Below are 24462 nucleotides of genomic sequence, written 5' to 3'. Positions count from 1 at the left end.
GGGGGGGGAAGGCTGGGGAGAGAGGAGCTGGTGGCCAGCAGTGGTGAGCATCCCTTATGGCAGTCAGCCCCTGGGCCTTAGAGGGTGGAATGCTGGGGCAGCAGGGCCTGGGACAGATCCCAGCAGACAAGGTACAATGGGCCAGAATAGGTGGTGCCTCGACCATCTAACCCAAGGCTGGTTGAACATGGGGGATCAACTCCCATATCCCCAGGGAACCCCCAAGTGGGCAGGATCGTCATGGCTGCCGCCGCCAAGCACCTGACACCCGTCACGCTGGAGCTGGGGGGCAAGAGCCCCTGCTACGTGGACGACGACTGCGACCCCCAGACCGTGGCCAACCGCGTGGCCTGGTTCCGCTACTTCAACAGCGGCCAGACCTGCGTGGCCCCCGACTACGTCCTGTGCAGCCCGGACACGCAGGAGCGGCTGCTGCCCGCCCTGCAGAGGGCCATCACCCGCTTCTACGGCGAGGACCCCCAGAGCTCCCCGAGCCTGGGCCGCATCATCAGCGAGAAGCACTTCCGGCGGCTCCGGGGCCTGCTGGGCTGTGGCCGCGTGGTCATCGGCGGCCAGAGCGACGAGCGCGACCGCTACATCGGTGAGTCCAGTCCGCCCTGCCGCCGCCGTGGCCACCCTGCCAAGGCCCTTCCAGGACGCGGGTCCCGCCTGGGCCGCGAGCCTGGGCCCCGCCCCCGACACCTCGTCGCCCCGCCCCCGCCCCTCGTCGCCCCGCCCCCCCTCGTCGCCCCGCCCCGCCCCGCCCCGAGGCTCCCGGAGCTGGACCGCCGAGGCCAGCCTGGGCCCCCGCCTCCCTGACCTCCGCTCCACCTGGGCCGGCCCCCGCCGGGGCTGGACAACCCCTCACCGGCCTTCCCGGGGGCTGCGGGGACGCTCTCTTCCCCAGAAGGCCCCTGAGCCCTGCCCGTGCCCCCCTCCCCCGCCCGGCCCCAGGGCTGAGCCGGCCCCTGTGCCCGCAGCCCCCACGGTGCTGGTGGACGTGCAGGAGACCGAGCCGGTGATGCAGGAGGAGATCTTCGGCCCCATCCTGCCCATCGTGAACGTGAGGAGCCTGGACGAGGCCATCGACTTCATCCACCGTCGGGAGAAGACCCTGGCCCTGTATGCCTTCTCCAACAGCAATTAGGTGAGGGTGCTCCTGCAGGGCTGGGACAAGAGAGGGGCTGAAAAAGGTGCACACCCGTGACCTTCCCCTTGACAGCCCACGTTGGGAGGGTTAGGGCAGCATCACCCGGACAGCGGTTCCCTGCACAAGGACTCCTGCCAGAGGGGGCTTGGGCAAGGCCAAAAGACTGTCAGATGTGTGGCTGGGGCAGCTTCCACCAAGAGAAGAGGTGCTTTTTTCTACCCAGAGAGCCCGGTCTTCCTAAACCAAGCAAAGGCCCTGTATGGGCAAGGAGACGCCCCGGAGGGGGGAGGGGGCAGAGCCAAGCCAGGACCCGACAGTCAGAGCCAGGCTGGCCACGGTGGGGCTTGTGCCCTGCTGGCGCTGGCTCCCCTTCCCGCCACGGGCTCCCCTCTGTGTGGAAAGTGCTCACAGGGGAGACATCTCAGTAGAGGATGGGAACAGGGGAGGCTCCTCTGCTCCCCATGGAATGGTTGGGGACTCAAGTCCTCTTTACTGATGATGAGCCCACCACCAGGCCTCTCCCACCTCCTCCCAGGTAGTGACCCAGATGCTGGATTGGACCAGCAGCGGCATTTTTGAGGCAACCAGGTCTTCATTCACCTGATTCTGCCGTCCCTGCCGCTGGGGGGAGTTGGTGAGCCCTGCCCTCCTCCACTCTCCAGCCCCCACCCCCAGGGTTGGTATTCCCATCCTGGGAGGGCCCAGTTTTGCCTTCACCCTCTGTTCTAACTTGATCCAGGCGCTGGGTCTCTAAAGCCCTGTTTCCCTATCTGCAAAATGGCTCTTAGAGTGGCTTGGCTTTCCCTGAGCGCCGTGCCAGCTGGGGGCTCCCGCCTGGGCAGTGGGCTGCTGTGAAGGCTGGCTGGGCTGCCTGCCTCAGGCCCTCACCTCCGTGCCCATGCAGGTAACAGTGGCATGGGAAGATACCGCGGCAAGTTCTCCTTCGACACCTTCTCCCACCACCGTGCCAGTCTGCTCTCCCCTCGGGCCTGGAGAAGCTCAGTGAATTCCACTACCCGCCCTACACTGACAGCAGGCAGCAGCTGATAGGCTGGGCCTTGGGCTCCCACAGCTGCACCCTTCTGTGAGCTCCCCGTGCCCCTCCAGCGCCCTAACTCCACCACCCCTCTGTCCTGCTACTGCCCAGGTGTTCAGTGGTCCCTGAAAGGTGGGGGTCCTGTCCGGGAGTGCAAAGATCCTGCTCTTGGGGCTTTGTCTCAACAGGCCCTGGTTGGGCAGGACCTCTGGGCCGCTGGTCCCGCCACTTTCAGGGCCAAAGTCCCCTCTGCAGCCCCCTGACAGATTCACTGACCCGGCCCTCTCTTTAGATATGTCTGATGACGGAGCTCTTGTGGTTAGAAAGGACCCCTTGTATCAGATCTATAATTAGGTTCCCAGAATACAGCGCCATGTCTTTTCTTTTTTTAATAGAAAAGTGGGGTGGGGAGGCAGCCCGTGGGTGGGTGGCTGCTGGGGAGGGACCTAAGGTCGGGCTTGGGCCAAAACTGTAGTGCTGCCTGTGGCCACCGCCACCTCCAACTCCCTGACCTGGGCTACTGTCAGGAGGACCCCCAAAATACAGAGCGATTTCTAGCAGCTCCATTCACACCTGGTTTGGGGAGCTGGGTTTGTCTGACCTGAAGTGATCTGATCTTGAGCCTGGATCTGGCTAATGGCTGATGTCACCATAACGTGTGTCACTGGCAAGGACTCTGATGCCAGGGGTGGGTGGAATCAATAGGAGAGAGTGCAAAGTTTGATTAGTCATATCTGCTATGGGCACAGGATGGGTCGTGCACACTGCGCACACGTCTATCATCCTGCCGTGGACTCCCAGAAGGAGGTCGTGGTGGGCAGAGTCTAAATCTAGCCACTTCATCTGACATATGGGGAAACTGAGGTCTAGAGACAGCACAGGGCTGAACTGAGTTTATACAGGAAAACAGAGCAGAGCTGAATGATGGGGGGTTTTCTGAGAAATAGGGAGGAGGGGGGATCAGTTAGCAGAACAGATCTAGTCCACTACTCCTTCCCTCGTCCTCATCCTGAGAGCCCACTTCCAACCTTCCCTACTCTTACTTCACTGAGAGCCTTGGGAAGATGGGGTTTGTGGCCTGAGATTGAGGGAAGAGGGAAGAGGGACAGTATGATGGTCCTGCTTCCCTGGGAACTGTGGGGGATGGTTGTCTCCAAAAGGGCACAGGGTGGACTTGAAGGACGTACATAATAGGGACTTGCTGAGAGGTGCGAACACAGGATGTTCTATTTGGGTAATGGCCCAGGGGCCTCCTTATAAGGCAATAAGGCCATTTTATTTCAGAGGACAGCTCTTCTCAGCGGAGACCTGTCAGTGTTCAGGAAGGACAGGCTCTGTTGGTTATCACAAGGCTTGCTGATTGAATTTGGTAGAGGTTTCTACGTGTGCTACAATTCCTCTAAATCAGTGAAGGGGACAGAGACAGAGGCCAGCTGATAGGACTAGGGGAAAAGAGAACGTGCATGGGCCCGGAGGAGAGGGAGGGTGGCAGCTTTAGAAACTTGACCTGGTTGTGCATTCCGTACATGCTGGCTGGGGAAGGCAGGACAGTCGGGCGTGGGAGATGGACCGGGTGCGGCTATGCCAGACGGGGACCCCCACCTTCTCCCTTCTCTTGGCGGTGTGCGTTCCAATCCAGGTATAGTGTGTTTCCGAGGGTCCGGCTTGCAGCAGGACAAGGGGATCCTGGGGGAGACTGAGTGGGTCCCCTTGACCCAGGGTGTGAACTAACTCACCCATTCTGACGGGGGCGTCCCACTGTAAATCCCAGTAGATAATTCCTCTCCCAGGCGCGATGGAGCTGGGTGCTCTCAGTAGCAGAGCACATCGATCTTTGGTGAGAGTCGGGGCGATGGCTGTCTCACTGCTTCTATACCTCTGCCGTGTTGGGGGCCTCACTGGGGGCCCCCAATCTGGTATATGGGGCAATAGGCCTACTGGTAGGTTATTTCAGTGCATCAAAACCTGGGACAGTACTTTAGTTCACCCAGCCGAGGTGGTTTCACCTGTTAATAATTTAATTTGCTGCTTTCAGGGGAGCCACTGCCCCCCACTTGGGGCCGGAGGCACGTCCACACCTTTGTCTGGGCGGCGCTGGGCAGTGCCCTCCGCCCCCAGACACGCTGCCGACACAGGGTTAGTGCGTGGGCCGATTAAGGCCGGTGCCGAGTGCCAGCCGGAGCCCCTTCTCTGCAAGCCGTGTGCTCCCATTTCCAGTCCTTTGCACAAAAGCTCCCCTGTGCCTTAGCGGTCCTGTGAATGAGTAATTACAAGGCAGTGGGGTTAGGGTCTAAGGAGATGCCGCCCAGAACCCGAGCACCCATCATCATCCTTATTATCAGGCATCATTGTTAACTTTTATTGAGGTGTAACACTCAGTAAAGTGCATAAATCTTTAAAAAATTGAGCGGCGCCTGGGTGGCTCAGTCTGTTGAATCTTTGCCTTCGGCTCAGGTCATGATCCCGGGGTCCTGGGATCGAGACCCGTGTCTGGCTCTCTGCTCAGCGGGGAGCCTGCTTCTCCCTTTCCCTCTGTCTGTTGCTCCCCCTGCTTGTGCTCTCTCTCTCTCTCTCTCTCTCTCTCTGTGTCAAATAAATAAATAAATCTTAAGAAACTACCGTTTCTTTAAATTTTTAAAAAATTAAAAGAAAATGGAATTTGCTGCTTTAATACTCAACTTTCCCCTTTCTACCAACCCTGCTGCTTGCAGGTTGGAGGGGGGATGGGACCTCCATTCGGTGTCATGCTTTATTGGCTGGTCTGGCAAACCATGACCTTTGACATGTGGCCCCCACTGACCGTCTAGTCAACGAAGCCGTCTCTACATGGTAGTCAGTTTCTCTAGTTCCCTGGTCTGCACGGCAACGAGGGGCAGCTTGGGTTAAGCCACACGCAGTGTCCACACAAACCAAGGCATATATAGAGGGAGGGGGCTGACAGGATCGATCAGCCAGCCGCTCAGTGGCTGGGAACTCTGGTGGATGGCCCCAGATTTCTGGCAATTGTCTTGGGCGTTGTTTAGAGCACACAGGACCTACTATTACTGCAGTAACCACGTCACTGTACCGAAGGGCAATCAGGCATCCTTGGCAGAGTGCCATCCTGCTGGGGCACGGTGCTGGCCACTCTCCCTGTACCCGATCGGCCCCATCCACTCCAGGGTCAGTCGCTAGGGCTCGGCTGCGAGCTGGAGCATCAGCTTCCGGATTGCGAGGGCTTGTGCCTTATGCACCGAGATAGGAAAACCGGAGAGACTGCCTCAGGCTCTTGCAGGTGAACCCAAATGTCTCTTCACATGTCCTGCCCCCACAAAGCCTCATTCTCGATCTTCCCCTCAGCTTCGCATTTTCGGAGCCGTAAGGTTAATCCCTTTCGAACAACCTGCTGTCCATGCAAAGGGTTAAAGACCGTGGCTCATGTGTATCCCTGGCCAGACTACTTTGAGCTCAGCCTGCTGGCCACTGCGCCCGGCGGCTGCGGGAGGCTCTACCTGGAGGAGCACCGTGTACACAGGTAGGAACCAGGTGCTCTCCGGGGGCGCTGGCTTTCCTCCCTCTTCCAAAGCTGGGACCTAAACCCTCGGGGCATTGTCCCTTTCTGTTCACCCTGCCACAGTGCCTGGCTCATACCTTCCAGAGGCAGAGACACATCTAACTCAGACCGCAGCCCTGCCTGGGAGATGCCCAGAGCTTTAATCTGCTTTACTAGTAGTTTTGCTTTCTCAAGGTCGGCTTGCTGCACTGATCCCCAGTCCCACAGGTGCCTTTTCTTTACCAGGTGACATAAGGGACAGGGGCACTATGCCAGGTGGGTATTAAAAGCCATCCCAAACCCCCAAATCCCTACAAAACCTTGCACCCCCTTCACAAGCTTAGGGGCTGGATAGGCTTGCCCCTTCTCAATTACAGCTTTGGGGACAACCTGAGTCTTATCAGTCAAAACCCCAAACCTTACAGCGGTGCCTGGGTTTTGGGTTTTCTGTAGGTTTAGCCCCATCCTCTCCTTTGCAGATGTTCCAGCGAAGCTTGCAGGGTGTCCTGCAGCAGGGGCAAATCTTCCCTTGCTAACATTATGTCCTCAACAGAAAGGGCCCATCTCACTGATGTGGGGAAGGAGAACAGGGACAGGTCCCCGGCTGCCATCCCACGACAGATCGTGGGGCTAGGCAGGTAGCCTGGGGGGAGCACGTGAAAGTTTCATCACTCTCCCTCCCACATGATCTTAGTTATCAGAAACCTCTACTTGTCAGTCTTTTCCAAGAATCTTCTGGAAGATGAAGCACTTTTGCAAGAATACAAATGAGAGTTCAGTATAATGCACCTGCCAAGGGAGCCTCTCCAGCAGTCTGTATTTTGTTTGATTTTATTTTAAAAGATTTTATTTGTTTATTTGAGAGAGGGGAAGAGAGAGAGAGAGAGAGGGAGCCCAACGCGGGGCTCGATCCCAGGACCCTGAGATCATGACCTGAGCCGAAGGCAGACGCTTAACGACTGAGCCACCCAGGCGCCCTCCAGTAATCTGTATTTTAAAAACCACTTTCCTCCTTCTTGCCTTCAGTCTCCGTGGCCGATGTTTTGGTTCTCTCCTGGGGTGTTTACATTTCAAGCCTGGACAAGACTTAGAACTATTTTCCCAGCACACAGGGGACAGAGAAAGAATGCCAAGTTTTCTCCTAGGATTTTTGGGGCCACGGGGGTCATTTAAAAATTTTCTTGATGTGAGGGCTCAGACAAGTGGCACAACATTCTTCTCCTCATCGTCCTCCCTTTCTCAGAGATTCCACCTCGTAGGGTCCCGGGCAGGCTCTGTCACGGGCCCGGGTCTTCACCTGGGGCAGCCTGCACCCTCCCAGCTCTGCAAGCTGCACGCTGAGCTCCCCCCGCCCCCGCCAGCAAACCAGCTGAGCAGGGGACGCCGCGCATCCTTCTCCAACCTTGGCAAGTCCCACTGCCCCACTGGGTGCAGGCTCTGGCCCTGGCCCCAGACTTACAAACCTTACAAACGAGACTTGTCTCAGGTAGCAGCAAGACGGGTGGGTCCCCTCTCTGCCCGCCAAATCGTCAAAGTTTTAAAATCTTTTTTTTTTTTTAAGAGTTTATTTATTTATTTATTTGACAGAGACAGAGATAGCGAGAGCGGGAACACAAGCAGCGGGAGTGGGAGAGGGAGAAGCAGGCTTCCCGCGGAGCAGGGAGTCCGATGCGGGACTCGATCCCAGGACCCTGGGATCAGGGCCCGAGCCGAAGGCAGACGCTTAACGACTGAGCCACCCAGGCGCCCCTCATCAAAGTTGATAGAGAAAGAGGCCTTAACTGGGCACAGTCAAGAAGACAGTGCTGGTTTTCAACATCACCCCATCGTCCGTCTCACAGCTATGTCCTCAGGGCAGCCTCTGGGAGCAGGAAAGGCAGGCCAAACCCACATTCCAAGGACAGGGGAGGGGGTGAGGAGCCTCCGAGTGCCCGGGTCCAGTGCGTGGCTCAGCCTGCAATCCCGTTTTTCCATGACCTTCCCCAATAATGGATGGATGAGGCGATGGGCAGTTGGGTGACAGATGGGTAAAGTGATGAGTGGGTAGGTGGCCCAGGTAGAAGGGCCTGGGTCTAAGAGATGGGTCCCTCCCCACCCTTGCCCCAGGAAGTCATTTCCTCAAAATAAACCCTGGACTGAGAAGGGAGCCGGAGGGATCGAGAAGCCATCAGAGGGTCTCCGGGCCACAGTCTGGGGCCGCTGAGCAGAGAACAGAAGACCCTGCTCATTGAAGAGTCTCAAGGGGTTTTGCTGCCCTCACCACACCAGTCTCATCCCCTTCTTTGCCCTCTTGGCCATCGGTTGCTGGGGTTCAGATCGGGCACAAAGCCTCCAAGGGAAATGTGGCTCTGGGGGGCCGCTCTGGGGACAAGCAGCCCCAGAATGAGACTCTCGATCGCCTCTAACTGGTGGAGCAGGGTCGCATGACTGCCTCCTGTCTGCAAGAGCCTGCCTCCCACCTCCCACTTCTACCCTGGGGAGGCGGGTCCGAGAGAGGCCACAGGCGTCCCCTATTCGCTCCACCCTTCCCAGGTCCCCACTGTTGCTCTCGCAGGCGTGGCTGCGCAGGCCCAGGCTAGAGACAGTGTCATCCAGACATGGAAAAAATGTTGTCCTGCTGCTTGTGACCCAGTAACGCAGAGCTGTTCAGAGAGCCTGGGGCTTGTCCAGGCCTCGGCTCAGCTGTTCCCTCTGCCCAGGGCGCCCTCCCTCTACCTCAGCCCCACCGCCACCTCCACTTGGGGTCTGCATCTCCCGCCCTCTTGCAGCTGCTCCCCCACCTAGAGGGCTGGATCCACATCGCTCCAGGCGGGTGCCCTGGGGCCTGTCCCTCGCCTTCTCGGGGTCTCCGTTCCTTTCTCTTCTACAACGGGGTTCCCACTTCCCTCTTAGAATGGGCGTGAGGGTTAAATGGGACCCCCACTCTGGGGCACAGTGGAACCCAGACTCCTCTGGGAGTTGCACCAAAGTCCTGTTGCCCCGAGGCTGAGCTGTGGGCCCAGGAGTAGGAGAACCAACAGCACTGAGCCATCCTTGGCCTCCGTCTCGTTCACGTCTGCTCCATGACCTCTCTTGGGGCCACGTGTTCTGGGCGCCTTGGAGATCAGTACCCCTACCTTAGAAATACCCGCCAGGCTCGGATCGGGGCAGGCTGGCTTTGGCCGCCCATGAATCTGTTAGAGATGACGTGGTGTTTCCCCTCCCGATGCACAGGTGGCACCACCTGGTCTCGTTAAAGGTCAGCTGTCAGGTGCACGCGAGCCCTTTGCGGGGTCCTCCTGGGCCCGTCCTCGCTGTGTGAAATCCGCGGACTAAGGTCCAGACTTCGCGGGAAGTAACCGCACAGCAGGACCATCGTCCGCTCGATGCCCCGTCAGGGAGTCACCCTGAGTAAACTCTGTGGGGTGGCCGGCTTCGTTTTCTGGCCTCAAAGTGCCTTCTCAGTTTGGGGGATACTTTACTGCCCCTCTCCCACCTCCAGCACCAGGGTCCCTTCAGGCTCAGAGGTCAACGTCAGGCCTCGGGGCTTGATCCGCGGTGGTAACTGGTCAGTCCAGAGTAGGTCATTAAGAGAAGCCACATCGTGTCGTTCTCCCCCGACAGGTTCTGACCCCTCTCTGGACCTCAGTTTCCCCAGCTGTTGTGAAGAAGTGGGACCCGTTAACCCTCCCAGTGCCTCTGGCCTTGGCCAGGCCGAGGTCTGCGGTGCCCGTGTGTTTGCCCAGCTCGCGACTGCCTCTTCATTCCTTCACTCCTCGCAGCTGCCTAGGCCGGGAGAGAGTCACTCCCGTTCCACAGGCAGGAGCCAAGGCCCAGAGAAGGCACTGGATCTCCCCAAGTCACACAGCTCGTCAGGGATGGGTGTCAGAGCCAACCAGGGCCGGGGCCCCCCTCTGGCTCCTGGGGCTCAGAGGTGTGACCCAGCGCTGGCTGCAGGCCCCGGGGGAGCTGCAGACTCAGCGTCTGCGCCATGCCCGTGCTGGCCAAGCTCCCTCCATGCTCTCCCCAAGCGGCCTGCCACCACTACATGGGCTGTGACCTCAACCTTCACCAGCACCTTCCTCACCTGCAGTGTCCTCGCTGCTAGGCGGCCCTGCCCAGGACTGAAGTCCCCGCCTCAGACCGGCCCCTTCAGCCACCAGCAGGCCACATCCTCTGCCCGAGATGCCCATCCTTCCCTTTCCGGTTCAGAAAAATCCAGGCTTCCTTTTCCAGGAAGCCCGTTCTGACCTCAGGCTGGTCAGGGCCTCCTGAGTTCCCCAGACCCAAGTTTCGCCTCCGATCAGCCCCACAGGCTGTGGTTGCCTGTCTTGTATCCCCACCGCCGTTCACACTTTCCTCTAGTAGGTATTCACTGAGCCCCACCTCTGAACCAGGCTTTGTCCAGCTCAGGTGAAAAACGGGGGAATAAGACCGAGGTGTTGTCCCCAGCCTGCTGGGGGAGATAGAGGAAGAACCCAGCAACCACAATGCAGGAGGCTAAATGTAGGGGTGGGGCAACATGAAGCATCTAACGTGGCCACGGGTAGCCAGGGAAGGCTTCCTGGAGGAGGTGGTATCTCAGCCAAGCCCCAAAGGGTGAGTCGAAGTTAACTAGGTGAAGAGAGGAGAGGAGATTCCAGGAAAGGGCCCAGCATGTGCAAAGGCCTTGAAGTGTGGCTGGAGTGAAAGCTGATGGGGCAGGTGGGCAGGCAGGTAGGGCTGGGCTGAGGGTTTGGACTTGATGGGACCAGCGGGGAGCCAGCGAGGGCCCTAAGCAGAGCAGGAACGGCCATGGTGGAAGAGCCCTTGAGCTGCTCTGTGTCTCCTGCAGGGTCCTGGGGACGTCACTCCTGCGGGCAGCATGAGGCTGCCCTCCCATTAAACCCCTGATCCCTAACTGAGACTGTGAGGGGGCTGATACCCCCTTCCTGTTCCTGCAGTGCCAGGGCCAAGCTGGAAGATCCAGACCAGGTGACAGGGGCCTGAGAGCTGAACCAGCTGCTGGGGCCCAAGGCTTCAGGCCAGCCTTCAACCTTGCCTTTGACCTGCACAGCACCATGGGCACCTGTCTCATCACAGAAGCTGCCCACAACGTCTCTGTCATGCCCCTGGGCTACCACCTACAGGTGGCCCTGCCCCCCGGAGGGCAGAGGGAGGGAGGGTGGGGAAGGGGGCACCTGGGATGTTTGTCACTGCCTCTTTGGCTTGGATCCCCTTCTCTGGGCTTCAGTCCCTGGAGCCCTGCCACCTGCAAGTCCTCCAGGCCCTCTGGTCCCTTCCTTCCCTGCTTTCTGTCAGAGGGTGGAGAAGGCTGCGCTAGGGTGGGTGGTGCCCCGTGCTCCCTCCATGCTCTCCCCATGCCACCCCTTCCGCCCCCAGCAGGAGAAGGGTTACACCCTGGCCTCCGTGGCCAAGGACAGAATGCGTGGGTTGCGACCTCAGGAGAAACAGACGAGGGGACGGGCCTAGAAGGGCGGGGCCAGATGATGGGCGGGGCCAGGGCCCGGGGCCCTCTTGGGGCGCCAGCCTGACCCCTCCCCTCCCAGTCCCCAGTCCTGGAGCTGGGACCCCAGCCTCAGGGCGTGCTGCGGGCAGACCATTTCACCAAGATGAGGACCCTGTGACCGAAGTCCTGGACTTTATCGAACTCCTCAACCAGGCTGAGAGTTGTGGGGACTTCGGGGAAACTGAGGCCCAGAGAGGCGAGGGCCTGGCCCAGGGGCCAAGGAGCCAGGTTCACGGGTGGTCTGGAAACCAGCCCTGCGTGGCCCCCACGGCCCACTCGGCCCTGGGCCTGGAGCCAGGGACAGGCTCACACACCCAGCCTTTGGTGCAGGCGTGGCCTTTCCTGCTTTGGAGCTGGAAGCCCATAGAACCGCGGGCAGAGTGGACTTCCCGCGTACACTGAGGCTGGGGACCCGGCAGGCACCGCGCATCCTCAGCTGCCAGTGTGTGTGTTATCAGGACCTGAGAGTCAGGATCAGTCAGGAGGCTGCCCCCGGCACACCCTGCCCCTACTGCCTCCCTGGAACCCCACAAGCAGGCCTGGCACTGAGGGCCACGGAGATCTGCACAGCACCTGCAAAGGGCAGGAGGGGGCCCCTCAGCAGCCTGGACAAGTCTCCCCTGGCCGCAGAAGGCCGAGGGCAGGGATCTGGGGCAGCCAGCGCCCAATTCACCTGCCTGGAGGCGCAAATATGGAACCCTCTCTTTGTTTTCCAGTTAATTCCTCGAGCATCCCTCTGCACGCTAGGGAACCCAGCAAGTCCTTCTTTCTGCAGGCCTCCCCTTCCTGAATGTTCCAGGAATCCTGCTTCTACATCTGGCGGGGAGGAGACGGAGAACGGGCAGCCCACCAGCTACCGCTCTGCCTGCTGCCACGTGGGGTCGCTGTCGAACAAGGTGCACGCCTTCCGTGGCCTTTGTGTCCTGCAGTGTCCACGCGGCAGGGCTGCCCACGCCAGGTGCCCAGCCCTAGCCTCCTTAGTAACTGTTCCCCAAGACTCCCAGCTGGCCTTCGGGGGCGGGAGAGGCCTCAGAGGGGACCACATGCTCTGTTGGCTCCAGCCCTCCCCCGTCAACCGCAGAGATCTGCCCCTGAGCCCAGCGAGCCGCCATAGCCCCTCCTTCTAAGATGAGTCCTTGTGGGCCATGGGGTCCTCTCCTGCCGGTGGAACTCAGGTGGGGACCCCCCAGTATGAGAGATGACCTGTAATACTGAGCTTCTGCAAAGATGGTTTTCTGTCCCAGGGCCCTCTACCTCCTTCCTCCATCAGCCCTGTCCATCCCTGTGGGGGGACAACAGGGTGGGGTCCAGCTCCCCCCCCAAGCAGAACACACACACACACACACACACACCCCGCCATGGGAATGGCCAAACCTGGGAGTGACCCAGCAGGCAGACCTGCCACATGCTGAGGGCACCGCAGCACGGGCACAAAAGAAAAAGAAATATTGGAAAGACTTTGACATTTCAAAAATTGTTTAAAGAACCAAAGTAACACTTGTAGGAAAAATCAGAACTTGGTTGGATTTTTTTGCTCTTCTTACAGCTTGTGTTTTATCTTGAGGTGTTCTCTGACTTGTAACAACATTGTGGGGGAGGGGACACCATCTTTCTAGGGTTTAGGGCTGGGGCCCACTTCCTTACAGATGCTAAGCCATAACAGTTATTTTCAGTGATTTCCACAATTATTTCTTTATTTTTATTTTTTATTTATTTATTTGAGAGAGAGAGAGCATGAGTGGGAGGGGCAGAGGGAGAGGGAGAGAGAGAGAAACTCAAGCAGACTCCATGCTGAGTGCAGAGCCAGACGTGGGGCTCGATCTCACGACCCTAAGATGGTGACCAAGAGTTAGTCGCTCAACCGATGGCCCCACCCAGGCACCGCGACTTCTCCCATAATTTAAAAATTTGGTAAACTTTTATATTGTATTTACTGTGTGTCAGACACTGTTTTAAGCACTATTAACGGTTTAATTTAAACCTCAGGATGATAGGAGAAGATACTATAGTTCCTATTTTACAGTCGAGGAAGCTGAGGACCAGAGAGGTTAAGTGACTTGCTCAAGGTCACACAGCTTGCAAGGATTCGAACGCAGGCTTACTCTCTGTGCCTTAACCACAAGGCTACACTTCCACAGTGACAACTGTCTTTCTAAGGCGACTTGTCTCCATTTCTAAACACAGGGTCCAGGGTAGAGGTCGGCCCCAGCAACCTTGGCCCTTGGCTCTCCTCCCACGACTGAGACTTCCAGCCACTGCAGCCCAGTATGGCCGTCTTCCAGATGTTCAGTGATGAGGATGTGCTCTATGAGGGGGAGTCCACTGTGTACCCCGTGTTCATCATGAGGCCGCCTACTATGAGAGGGGCATTGTCCTCCTCCAGACTGAGAAGCTCACATTCTCTGTGCCTGCCCTTGCCCCCACCCTAGGTCCCTAACCCACGCCAGGTCTGCCCAGGCTCAGCACTCCCATCCGAACAGTGGGTCCTGAGCCACAATCCGGAGCCCAGGGCCCCTCTTTGCCACCTGCTGTGTACCCTGTTTCTTGCCATGCCCCATACTTCTGTGCCTCAGTTTCCCATCTATAAAATGGAAGATGTCCAGGGGTTAATGGCTTGTGTCCTCTGTCCTGCATGATCTCTCTGTGACCTCAGAATCTGGGGCAGGTCCGGCTCAGCATGGTCTTGGACATGCTGCGTGTCCCGGGGCCAGCAGCGGCTGTCTCTGTCCCCATGCTTGCCTATCAGTGCCCAGGGGGAAGATCCCACTTGGAGAAAAGCTGTCCTGGAGAAAACAGAGGGGTGCCCCCAACCTGCCTGCACTCCCAGGGCCAGGGAGTCCATCTGAGCGAGCAGAGGCTTGTGTCCGTGTGCGTGCACACGTGTGTGGGGGACCACGGGTGCGCCTGCCCAGGTGCGGTGTGGGCGTGACTGCACGCATATGTGTTTCCAAGACCACAGTGCCTTGGGCGTCCTTCTGGGGGGATCTATATGTGGCTGGGCACAGGCCTGATGTGCGTTTCCGATGTGTAATGTGCCCAGTGACCACGGGGGCTCAGGGGGAGTCGGGCTGGGGCAGGGGGGAGCTCGACAAGGCTTTCTGCACCCAGGACAGACCGGCCAGGTGCAGGGACAGGGGAAGAGGTGCCCTGGCTTGGGGGAGGGGAAGTCCAACCAGGGAGGCTGCATGGAACTCCTCAGCCCCCCAGGAAGGAGCAGGCACAGGGTCCGCGGCTGGGGTCCCCTCAGTCCTGACCCAGGCACTCTGCAGGGGGTCCTTGGAGGCCAGACTGGACACAGCGTGACAGCTTCCACACCCACCTAAGCCTGACAAGGTGCCTGGGGGGCCCGGCGCTGCGGCCACGGGCGGCGTCAGTCGCCGGCCCCTCTGCACCCTTGCCTGGCCCATCCATCTCCCCGCGGCCACAGCTGCCACGCGGCCTCCTGCTATTGAGCAGCAAGATGAGAAGGTGTGAAGGATATGGGGGCACCAGGGACGGGCTGGCAGGCAAGATGGATGAGGGGGCAGGGGGGCCAGCAGGCGCCTCGGGCAGGAAGGGCAGGCCGGCTGCGGAGGAGCTTGTGCAGAGAGGTGCGCCTGTGTGCACGGTGCGTGTGCAAGAGAGCTGTGTGTGTGTGCACGCAGGAGCCTGCACAGGGCACTAGGCCTTGAGTTCATCTGTGTGCGTGTCAGTGTGCTCACACGCGTGTGGAGGGGGGTGTTTCCCATCACACAGACCCAAACTGAGTGCAAGTACACACACACACACACACACACACCAGTAGCCAACAGAACCCCGGGCTGGCCCACTCCTGGGAGTCTAGGCTGATGGGGAGCCACCAGGATTGGTGGGAATCTCCCAAGCCCCTCCATCCTCTCTCCCCTCTCCCAACGGTCCCACTGTGGATCCCGGGACAGTGTGGCCTGGTTGGCCACACCCCACTGGGTGGCCCCTGAGAGCCGTTGCGACCTTCACAAGCACAGAGAAGCCCCGTATCTTGCCCTAGGGCAAACAGCAAAGCTGGGCATGGGTCTATGCCAGGGGCCCGCCCGCCTCTCCCAGCTCGCCTGGCAGGACCCTGGGGTATAGGAGACCGAAGCAGGCAGCATCCCTAAGCTGAAGGGAAGAGAGGTCGGCCCCCCGGTATGGGGCTCTGGGAGGAGCCGGGATGTCCCAGTTGGAGAGAAGCAGCCCCTCCAACCCTCGGTCCCTCCATGGCCACTCTCAGGTATGGGCCTCTGCCTACCCCACGTCCCCAGTAGAGGAGGTGTGTTGGGGGAGGGGGTCACACCTGCCTTGGGGACCCCAGCACACCCTGAGGTGCTCTCACCTAGAGCTGGCCTGGGGGCTCAAATACCCCCTTCCAGAACGGGCTAGCTTGGAGTCCAGCCCGATAACCCTCCCTGGGCTGTATGGCAGGGATGAAATGGCCAAAGAGCACTATCAAGGGATAGCAACTAGTTTGGGGGTGCCCCACCCCCCTGTGCCTTCCTGACTGGCGATCTATGTGTCCCTGAATGGCCGGCCTGGACAGGAGGGGCAGCCTGGAGAAGGTGCCGGGTCAGGCTGGGGAGAACAGACAGACCAGTGACCTCTGACCTGGGCCAGGCTCCCACCCTCTGGGGACTACGTAGGCCCTGTCAATCAGGATAGGAACAGCTTACTGCTGTCTATCCCAGATAGAAGAGATTATGCACTTATTACAGTTGGGGAAACTGAGGCACGGGGACCGACAGGAAGTCATCAGCTTTGCACAGCTTATGGGTCAGAGCCATCAGGGGCTCTGCCTCTGCCAGGGCTTGTCGACGCTGCCCCCTTGTGTTTCCTGCCCCAGTTGCCCAGGCCAGGCCGCAGCAGCAGCCCCAGGTCAGGGGTCAGGGGTCAGGGGTCAGGGTCCCCATGAGAGGGCAGCACCGCTGCCATCCAGCCCTCATGCTCCTGCAGCCTCCCCAGCCTCCCCAGCCTCCTCCAGGCCCTGTAGGCTCCGAGCCCCTCCAGTCACCAGGCCAGGGCCCCTGCGGACCACCCAACAGGTCCTCAAGATGCGCCCCCACCCTGTGCCTTGGTCCATTGATCAGGAACGGCTGGGGGTCTCCTGGCTGGGGAAGGGAGGGAGCTGGGAGAGGGGACCGGGAGGGGGAGAGGAGGCTTTGCCACGTCAGAGCCTTCCCACCTGCCCTCCTCCCACACAGCACCACGCCTGGAGCTGGACAAGCCCCGCCAGCCTCAGTCCAGTGTGAGCGTGGCTTGGAGAAGGGGCCCTGCCTCCCCCCAGAACCAGGGTCCCACCTGCCGAGACCAGGTGCCTGGCTCCAGTGGAGAATCAAGACGTGAGCGATCGCTCCGAGGGAAGGACAGTCCTGCAGAACGGAGCCGCGCCGCTGATTGGGCCAGGAGACCCCGAGTGACTGACCACCCTCCCAGCAGGCAGGGGCCCCTCAGGTGGCAGCTGCAGCCGGCGCCCCGCTGAGCAGGGCTCCTCCAGCAGCCAACGTCCAGGCTGTCCCCATGGCAGGTACCGTGTAGGCAGCCGAGGTGGCCCCACGGCTGGGCTCAGGCTCCGGGGTGATGGGGCAGGGCAGGGATTGGGTGTGGGGACCAAGGAAATCCCGCTGGACCCAGGTCCTGGGCCAGAGGGTGGGGCAGGGGCACCCCACGCTGAGGCCTCAGATCCCTCCAGGGCAGGGCTGATGGGCTCACAGCCACCCAGGTACAAATATAGGGGTGCTGCCGGGCAGGGGTAATGAGGCATTCCTGGGAAGGGAAAGCCTTTTCAGGCATGGGCGACCTTGGGCCTGTCCCCTCCCCTCTCTGGGCTTCACCCATTGAGTATCAAGGTTGTGGGGGTGGGGGAGGAGCTGGACAAGAAGCCTCTAACTTCCTCTCCAGACCTGACTCCACGCTTGTGGGAAATCGTCAAATCCTGACCCCAAGGGGTGCCTACTTTGAGAGGAACCAGGCAGAGAACAGGCCCCTCCTGAGTTCCTGAGAGCACTCAAGGGTGGCCTGTTGACCAAGGTGGGCAGGGGATGGGCTCATCGAAGACTCGGGAGCCAGCGACCAGCCTGCAAAGGTCCCAGGCCCAGGGAAGCCCTGAGCCTCTCCCTTGGGGACCCAGCACCATGGATCCTGGAGCATTGGTTGCCTGGGTGATGGGCCTGCCCCTGCAGGGCCTTTGAACAGTGGACAGTTGCCCCCATCTGACGGCCTGGTCCAGGTGCTGAGGGACCTCAGCCCCTGTAGCCTTCCTGCCCCTCTGGGGAATGGAGAGCTGATGTGGCCCCTCCTTCAGAAGGAGGAGAGACGCACCCACTCCCAGACCGCAGCCCCCCCAGGGGCTTTTGTGAGGGGCCCCAGGCCGAGCCCCACGCTCAGATGAGGCACCTGCTGAGTACTGGCTCTGGCTAGGGTGTGGTAGAAACTAACAGTCCGTGTTTCGGGACTTTTTTTTCCCTAGTGTTAATTTTTAAATTGTGGTCAAATGTACATAACATCAAAATTTCCATTTTAGCCATTTTTAAGTGTAGAGCTCAGGGGCATGAAGGACATCCACGCTGTTGTGCACCCAGCACCACCATCCGTTAGAACTCTTGCCTCTTGCAAAACTGAAACTCTGTCCCCATGAAATGCGCACTCCGCTCCCACTCCCTCTGCCCCCGCAACCACCATTCTCCTCCCTGTCTATGAATCGGACGATTCGTGGAATCGCTCAGGATTTGTCCTTTTGTGTCTGGCTTGTTTCACTTAGCGTAACGTCCTCAAGGTCCATCTGTGTCATGGCACGCCGCAGAATGTCCTTCCTTTTTAAGGGGGAACAATATTCCGTTGTCTGGATAGGCCGTAGCTTGCTCATCCATTCATCCATCAATGGACATTTGCGGTGCTTTCACCTTTTGGCTATTGGGAACAGTGCTGCTGTGAACACTGATGTGCACATATCTGTCCAGGTCGCTGCCCCCAGTTCCTTTTGTGCAATTCTCCATTTCTAGGTAAATGCCTAGAAGTGGAATTGCTGGATCGTATGTATGGTCATTCTGTTCTCCAGCAGCCGCACCATTTCCCATCCCGCCAGCAATGCACACAGCGCTCCAACTTCTGCACATCCTCGCCAACCCCTGCACTTTTGCTTTGTTACTGGTTTTTGTTTTGTTTTTGGTAATAGCCCTCCTCGTGGGTGTAAAATAGTATCTCATTGTAGTTAGGATTTTTTTTTTTTTTAAGTAGGTGGCGGCAAAACTTTTGGCCAAGGCTTGTACCAGGACTGCTTATCAAAAACTGGAATTTTTAGGGAAAAGGGAGGAGGCCAGAGCAGAAAGACGTTAGGATGGGCTGCTGGAGGCAGGGTTTGGGCAGGTTTTTGAGGTCAGACACGGGTGAGAGTCACTGGTGGTGATTCCAGGGTCTCCTCTCGGCTCAGATCTCCCGGCAGCACCAGACAGCTGGGTGTCCGCGGAGCTAAGACGCTCCTCCCCAACCCCACAACCTCACATAGCCTATCATGCATAACAGGTGTCCTTTTTGAAGGGTCTGCTGTGCTCCAGGCACTGTAATCCATGGACCCTATGAGGCAGGTATTAAGAACCCCGTGTGACAGATATGGAAACGGAGGATCCAAGGGGTGAAACAATTTGCTCAAAGCCATGAGGCCGCTTGATGGCTCAAAGATTCCCTGGGGAACCAGACAGGCCCTGTCTCTGGCCTCCTGAGCTTTAAGTCAGCATTTACTCATGAAGTGATGTTCAGTCAGGGGGACTCTGGGAACACAGGCCTGGCAGTCGGGGAGGGCTTCCTGGAGGAAGAGGCACTTAAGTGCCACCTGAAGGATGAGAGCTGGCTTGGTGGCAAAGGGGTGAGGCAAACAGGGGGACAAGAAGCCTTTCATCCTTCCTTCCCAGCCTTCCTCTCTGCTGGCCTTGGGGCACTTGCGTCCTCAGAACCCTACACCCTGCCCATGACCAGCTCCAGCTGGGAGCCCCGGCTGGACTCCCCATTCCCGTCAGGCCCTTCCACCGGCTCCACAGGGGCCCAAGTCGTGGCTGAGCCCAGCAAGCAGGGCCCCAAGAACCCACGTGTGTCCAGTGTGACAGTTCAGCTGGAGATGAAGACTCTGTGGGAGGAATTCAACCAGCTGGGCACAGAGATGATTGTCACCAAGGCCGGCAGGTGTGAGCAGCGGATGCGTGTGTGTGTGTGTGTGTGTGTGTGTGCGCGCGCGCACGCGCGGCAGGGACAGGGGGCCGTGCTGGAGCTGCATTTGGGCTGCTGAGCACCTCTCTCCTGCAGGAGGATGTTTCCCACCTTCCAGGTGAAGATCCTGGGCATGGACACACTGGCTGACTATGCCCTGCTCATGGACTTCGTGCCTCTGGACGACAAAAGATACAGGTCTGGGGGCTGGCCAGGGAAGCAGCTCAGAGAGCAGGGGCTGAGCCAGGAAGGAGACCCCTACCTGCACTCTGGGGGGAGCCAGGGGCCAGTCGGAGTAGCATCAGGGAGGCCTATCCTGGGGCAACAGTGGAAGCCTGAAGGCAGGGCAGGAGCCCAGCTCAGGGCAGCCAACAGTCTCAGCAGCAGGTGGGTAGCGGGCTAGCCTGGGCAGGCAGAGTGGGCTAGCCCAGTGCAGCCACAGGGAACTCAAGGCCGGACAGCATTCTTGGGGTCTCCCGTTCCTCATGTGCAAGATGGGGATAGTGCATGGGCAGTAATGTTGAGGGATGGCCCCTCTGCCCCGCCGGCCCTGGCTCCAGGTGGGGGCAGCAGATGAGTGCCGTGGGGTACAGATGGGGCCCCCCTGCCACCTGCTCTGCCCCCCAGGTACGCCTTTCACAGCTCAGCCTGGCTGGTGGCAGGCAAAGCAGACCCAGTCACGCCTGGTCGTGTGCACTTCCACCCGGACTCGCCGGCCAAGGGCGCGCAGTGGATGCGCCAGATTGTGTCCTTTGACAAGCTCAAGCTGACCAACAACCTGCTGGACGACAATGGCCACGTGAGGCCCAGCCACGGTGGGGAGGGGTTAAGCCAGGGCTGGGGACACTGGGGCCTGATCATAACGAAGCCTGGGACCAGGGCTAGCCATGTCGTTAATACCCAGGGGCCTTGGTGCCCAGCACCCTCACCCGCTACTGATGGCCAATGCTGGTGGCCAAGTTCACCTGGCCAGGGGTTGGACAGCAGAGGGGACTGTCCAAGCAGGTGAGTAAGTGGGCTGGAGGTGTGGGAATGTTCCAGCAAACACTATCCTCCTTGTAGACAGTGTTTATGGAATGCCCACCACAGGCCAGGCCCATGGTGGGTGCAGGAACACAGCATTATTTCCACTTTGTCAAACAGACAAAGATCCCTACCTCCATGGGGCTCACCTCCTGGGGTAGGGGGCAGATGGTAAGCAAAGAATCCAGAAGGTCCTGTGTGTAGTGTCTCAGATGGTGATAAATACCAGGAGAAAAAGGAACCAGGGAGGGGATGCTGAGACAGAGGTGAATTGTCCGTTCGGGGGGGGGGGGGGGGTTTAGAAACGCTGAGGCAATATTTGAAGAGAGATCTAAAGGAAATGGGGAAGGCAGGCTGTGCACACAGAAGTGGGAGCTGTTGCAGGGGACAGAACAGCAAGTGCAAAGGCCCTGAGGCTGCAGAATTTTGGGCCAGTCAGTGGGGGAAGTGCAAGGAGGCTCCCATGTGGCTGAAGTGGGGTGAATAGGCGAGATGGTTGGAGAGACCCTGAGGCTGCCAGGGCTGATCTGCAGAGCCTGCAGGCTATGGAGAGGGCTTTTACTCTGTGCAGTGGTCACAGGAGGCTTTTGAGCAGGGGGTGACAGGCATCAGGGAGGCCTCTCCTGGGGCCACTGTGGAAACCTGATGGCAGGGGGAGCCCAGCTCCCCCTCACTGGGGTTGCTGTGCGCAGAATGGACAGAGAAGCTGGGTGGAGGCAGGGAGACTGGCCAGGAGGTGGCTGAGGAAATCCAGGGGGACATGATGGTGATCAGGCAGAGTGGAGGTGGTGGGGTTGGAGAGGTGGTCAGATTCTGGATATTTCTGAAGGTAAAGCTGACATCGGGATGTGGATGTGAGAGAAGGCAAAGTGGCAAAAATGCTCAGGCATAAAGGGGCCCTGCCGCAGAACCGTAGGCTCTCAAGGCCAGACTCGGCACCCCTATTATAAGAAAGGCAGTCTTCCCACCCTGGAGAGGACTTAGCCTTGGGGAGGGTCTGCTGCTCCTCCCCTGCACACCGCCTTCTGCAACCCCCTCCAGATCATTCTCAACTCCATGCACCGCTACCAGCCCCGGTTCCACGTGGTCTTCGTGGACCCACGCAAGGACAGTGAGCGCTACGCCCAGGAGAACTTCAAGTCCTTCATCTTCACGGAGACCCAGTTCACGGCCGTGACAGCCTATCAGAACCACCGGGTGGGTTGGGCCACAGCTCACGAGGCAGCTGCCAGCCCATTTCACAGGCACGGAGACTGAGGCCCAAGGCTCTGAGCTCCCACATGCTCACAGAGCCCTGCCCTTCTCTCCTTCTCTAGGACTCAGCGGACCGCTGCCCTCAATCATTCCCCTGCCATCATGCCCAATGGCTCCTGGGCTGAGGAGCCCAGGTCCCAGGGCCTCCTGATTGGGGTGTCCAGGGAAGATGGGGTGGCTGAATGTGGGGCCCCACAGCCTTTCCCTGGCTCAGGGCTGGCCCATAACCGTACTTTCTTCTCTGCAGATCACCCAGCTGAAAATCGCCAGCAACCCTTTTGCCAAGGGCTTTAGGGAGACTGACTTGGACTCCTGGTACTGTCTGGGCCCTGACAGCTCCGCCCGGCTGCCCTAACCCAGCCCCTCACCCCCCATCCCCGGGGCCTCTCCTAAGGCCTTGGCTCCTGCCCTTCTCTGAGGGTCATGCCCACTGACTCGTCCTGGGGTCCCACTGCCTGACTGATCACGACCCTTGGCCTGGGCTCTCCCCCTGGCCTCCTGCCTCCATTCCTGCTTGTCGCATCTTCAGGACTGTATCTCCACGAGCCCTGCTCAGCATCCCGGCCCGGAGTCACAGCAGCCTCAGCTCCTGCCTGCTGAAAGGCCCCGCAGAGCAGGAAAAAGGTTAGCCCCCCGGAGGACCAGAGCATGCACAGTGGGCAGGAAGTGAGCTGACAGGGCCATAGGGCCTCCAGCAAGGGGCTTCAGAATGTTCAGCAAGCCCACCGGGCACCTGTGTGGACAAAGAGGAGGAGGCAGGGATTTCTGAGACAATTTGCGATCAAGGGCAGAGAGAACAGGACAGGGACAAGGTGCCAAGAGCAGGGGTGGGAGGTTCAGGTGGGCTCGCTGGAGGAGGTGGCTCCTGAGCCGGGCCTTGAAGAACTGGGAAGGGTTTAGATAATGAGAGAGGGTGGGGAAGAGGGAAGGGAGAGGGAAGAGCAAGAGCAAAGGCTGAGAAGGGGCGGAATGGGATGGGAGCAGGGAAGGAACAAGGGAGGCTGAGGATGTAAGGGGAGGTCTGGGGTCTACTCACCATATCCTCCCTCAGACCCCAGCAAAGCTCTGGCCTCCAACTCCAGGACATCTGCCCGGACGCACCATCAGCTGCTGTCCCCCACTGAGGCTCTGCTGGCCCCAGCCACCTACCAGCCCCTCAACTACCAGGGCCTATACCCTGGAGCCTCAAGTCCCCTCAGAATCCCAAGGGCCCGACCAACACCATATCCGCTCCCCAATATCCAGGCTGACAGAGATCAGGAGGGCCTGCCCCTCCCAGCTAGGCTGGGGCTCCTGTCCCCCACTGCCATGTGCTTGGGGCCTGTCCAGGACCCTCAGTGATGATGAGGGCCCTGTGGACAGACTCCTCTTGCCCTGAACACTACTCCCTCCAGCCTTGCCTCTACAGAAGCCCTGTCCCCTTCCAAGGAGAGCAGGGCAGGTGGAAGCCTAGAGAGGGAGGCTGCCTGCCCAGAATCACAGCAAGGCTGAGAAGGTGCCAGGCTTGGAAACAGCCATCTCCCCCCAGCCTGTCCCCTTCTGCCTTGAGGGGTGACTCCTCCAAACCCTGCTTTCCCTCTCCCTTTCTCCCCACATTAAACCATTTGGCACGAGTAGTCCGAGCACTTCTGTCCCCGGGGCTGGGGGGTGGAGGGGCTCAGGAACACCCGGACCCCAGATAACGGGCTGCAGACATCCCGAAGCTCTGCCCAGTGCCACTGGTATCCCTTGCAGAACAGTGATGGCAAAGGTGGACACTAGCCAAGGGGCAGGGCTTTGAGTGAGCCCGCAGTTTCTGCTCCCCGCCCTATGTGTCCAGATGAAGACTGAAACTGCAGCTCAAAGAGGCAGCTGCTCAGTCAATGCAAAGCATGGTGACACCTGCCATTCCACGTATAGGTGCCCTGCCCAAGACTGGGGTGGCCTGGTCCTGAGAAGCCGGGGTCTGGAGGGACGCAGAAACATGATAGGCAGCGACCACAAGGGCCCGGCCAAGATGGGGCGGGGGGGGGGGGGGGGGGGGGGAGGGGCTTGAGAATCCAATCAAGACTGGAGGCAGGCGAGCTTCACAGAGAGGTGACATTTAAACCAACACCTAAAGGAGCAGGAATTGCGAGGGAAAGGGGCGGGGAGGAGGGGAGACAAGTTCCCAGCGGTGGGAAAAGCAGCGCAAAGGCCTGGGGCTGGAACGGGTCGCTTGGAGCCGGACGGCGCGGCGCGCACACGCAGAGGAACCAGGAGAGGAGCCCCGAGGGGAAGCCGGCTGGGCACTCCTCCCGCAGCCGCTGACGTCCCCGGCCTCCAGGAGGGGCGCCCCGTGGATCCCCGAAACGCTGACTCCGAACATCCTGGAGCACTTCACGTTAGGTCCTTAGGAAAGGGACGGGCACCCGTGGGCGTGGAGGGACGCGGGGCCCGGCAAAGCCTCGAAGCCTGACACCCCGACTCCCGAACCCCGCCGTCACAAGGGCCGGGTCCGGAAGCTGGACGCGCGCCACGCGAGAAGCTCCACGGGCTCTGAGGCAGCCCCTCCACACCCTCAACGCCAGTTCCGCCCTCAGCCCAGGCCCGCCCCTCTGCCGGAACCCAAGTCATCGGGACTCGCCCCTTCCGGCCCGCCCCACCAACCGGAGGCCAGGCCTCTCCCTCATGCCCCGCCCCGTTCCGCTGAGGCCCCGCCTCTTGCCTAGGCCCCGCCCCCAAGGGGCATAGCCAGTGCGGCTTCGGAGCCCCATGGGGCGGGGCGGAGCGGGGCGGGGCGGGGCGGGGCGAGGCGAATGCTCCCGCGGCCC

The 24462-nt window shown here is 59.7% G+C and overlaps 2 protein-coding genes across 2 annotated transcripts in view; both read left to right on the top strand.

Moving 5' to 3' along the window:
- LOC118015647 (aldehyde dehydrogenase family 3 member B2-like) overlaps nt 1-2238 on the top strand; it is a 3812-nt gene extending 1574 nt beyond the window's left edge. Inside the window, 6 exon segments of the mRNA XM_035012395.1 lie at nt 177-601; nt 981-1147; nt 1686-1725; nt 1728-1784; nt 2055-2126; nt 2129-2238. Of these exon segments, the coding sequence (XP_034868286.1) occupies nt 177-601; nt 981-1147; nt 1686-1725; nt 1728-1784; nt 2055-2126; nt 2129-2238 (871 nt within the window).
- Nucleotides 2239-18941: 16703 nt separating this feature from the next.
- On the top strand, nt 18942-22241 carry TBX10 (T-box transcription factor 10). Its single transcript, XM_035013758.1, has 5 exons — nt 18942-19369; nt 19490-19591; nt 20021-20192; nt 21458-21613; nt 21918-22241. Exons 1-5 carry the CDS (start codon nt 18942-18944, stop codon nt 22023-22025), a joined length of 966 nt encoding a protein of 321 aa, XP_034869649.1. The 3' UTR covers nt 22026-22241.
- Nucleotides 22242-24462: the final 2221 nt, after the last annotated feature.

Source organism: Mirounga leonina, unplaced genomic scaffold (assembly GCF_011800145.1).
Source record: "Mirounga leonina isolate KUSES-001 unplaced genomic scaffold, KU_Mleo_1.0 Mir_166, whole genome shotgun sequence".
In the NCBI taxonomy this organism is placed as follows: Eukaryota; Metazoa; Chordata; class Mammalia; order Carnivora; family Phocidae; genus Mirounga; species Mirounga leonina.
The sequence above is the reverse complement of the archived record's forward strand: the minus strand, read 5'-3'. Positions and strand labels throughout refer to the sequence as shown.

Coding starts and splice junctions, on each gene's coding strand:
- TBX10 (XM_035013758.1), top strand. CDS start 18,942: ATGTTCAGTCAGGGGGACTCTGGGAACACAGGCCTGGCAGTCGGGGAG. Junction 19,370..19,489: donor ATTGTCACCAAGGCCGGCAG/GTGTGAGCAGCG, acceptor TCTCTCCTGCAG/GAGGATGTTTCCCACCTTCC. Junction 19,592..20,020: donor CTGGACGACAAAAGATACAG/GTCTGGGGGCTG, acceptor TCTGCCCCCCAG/GTACGCCTTTCACAGCTCAG.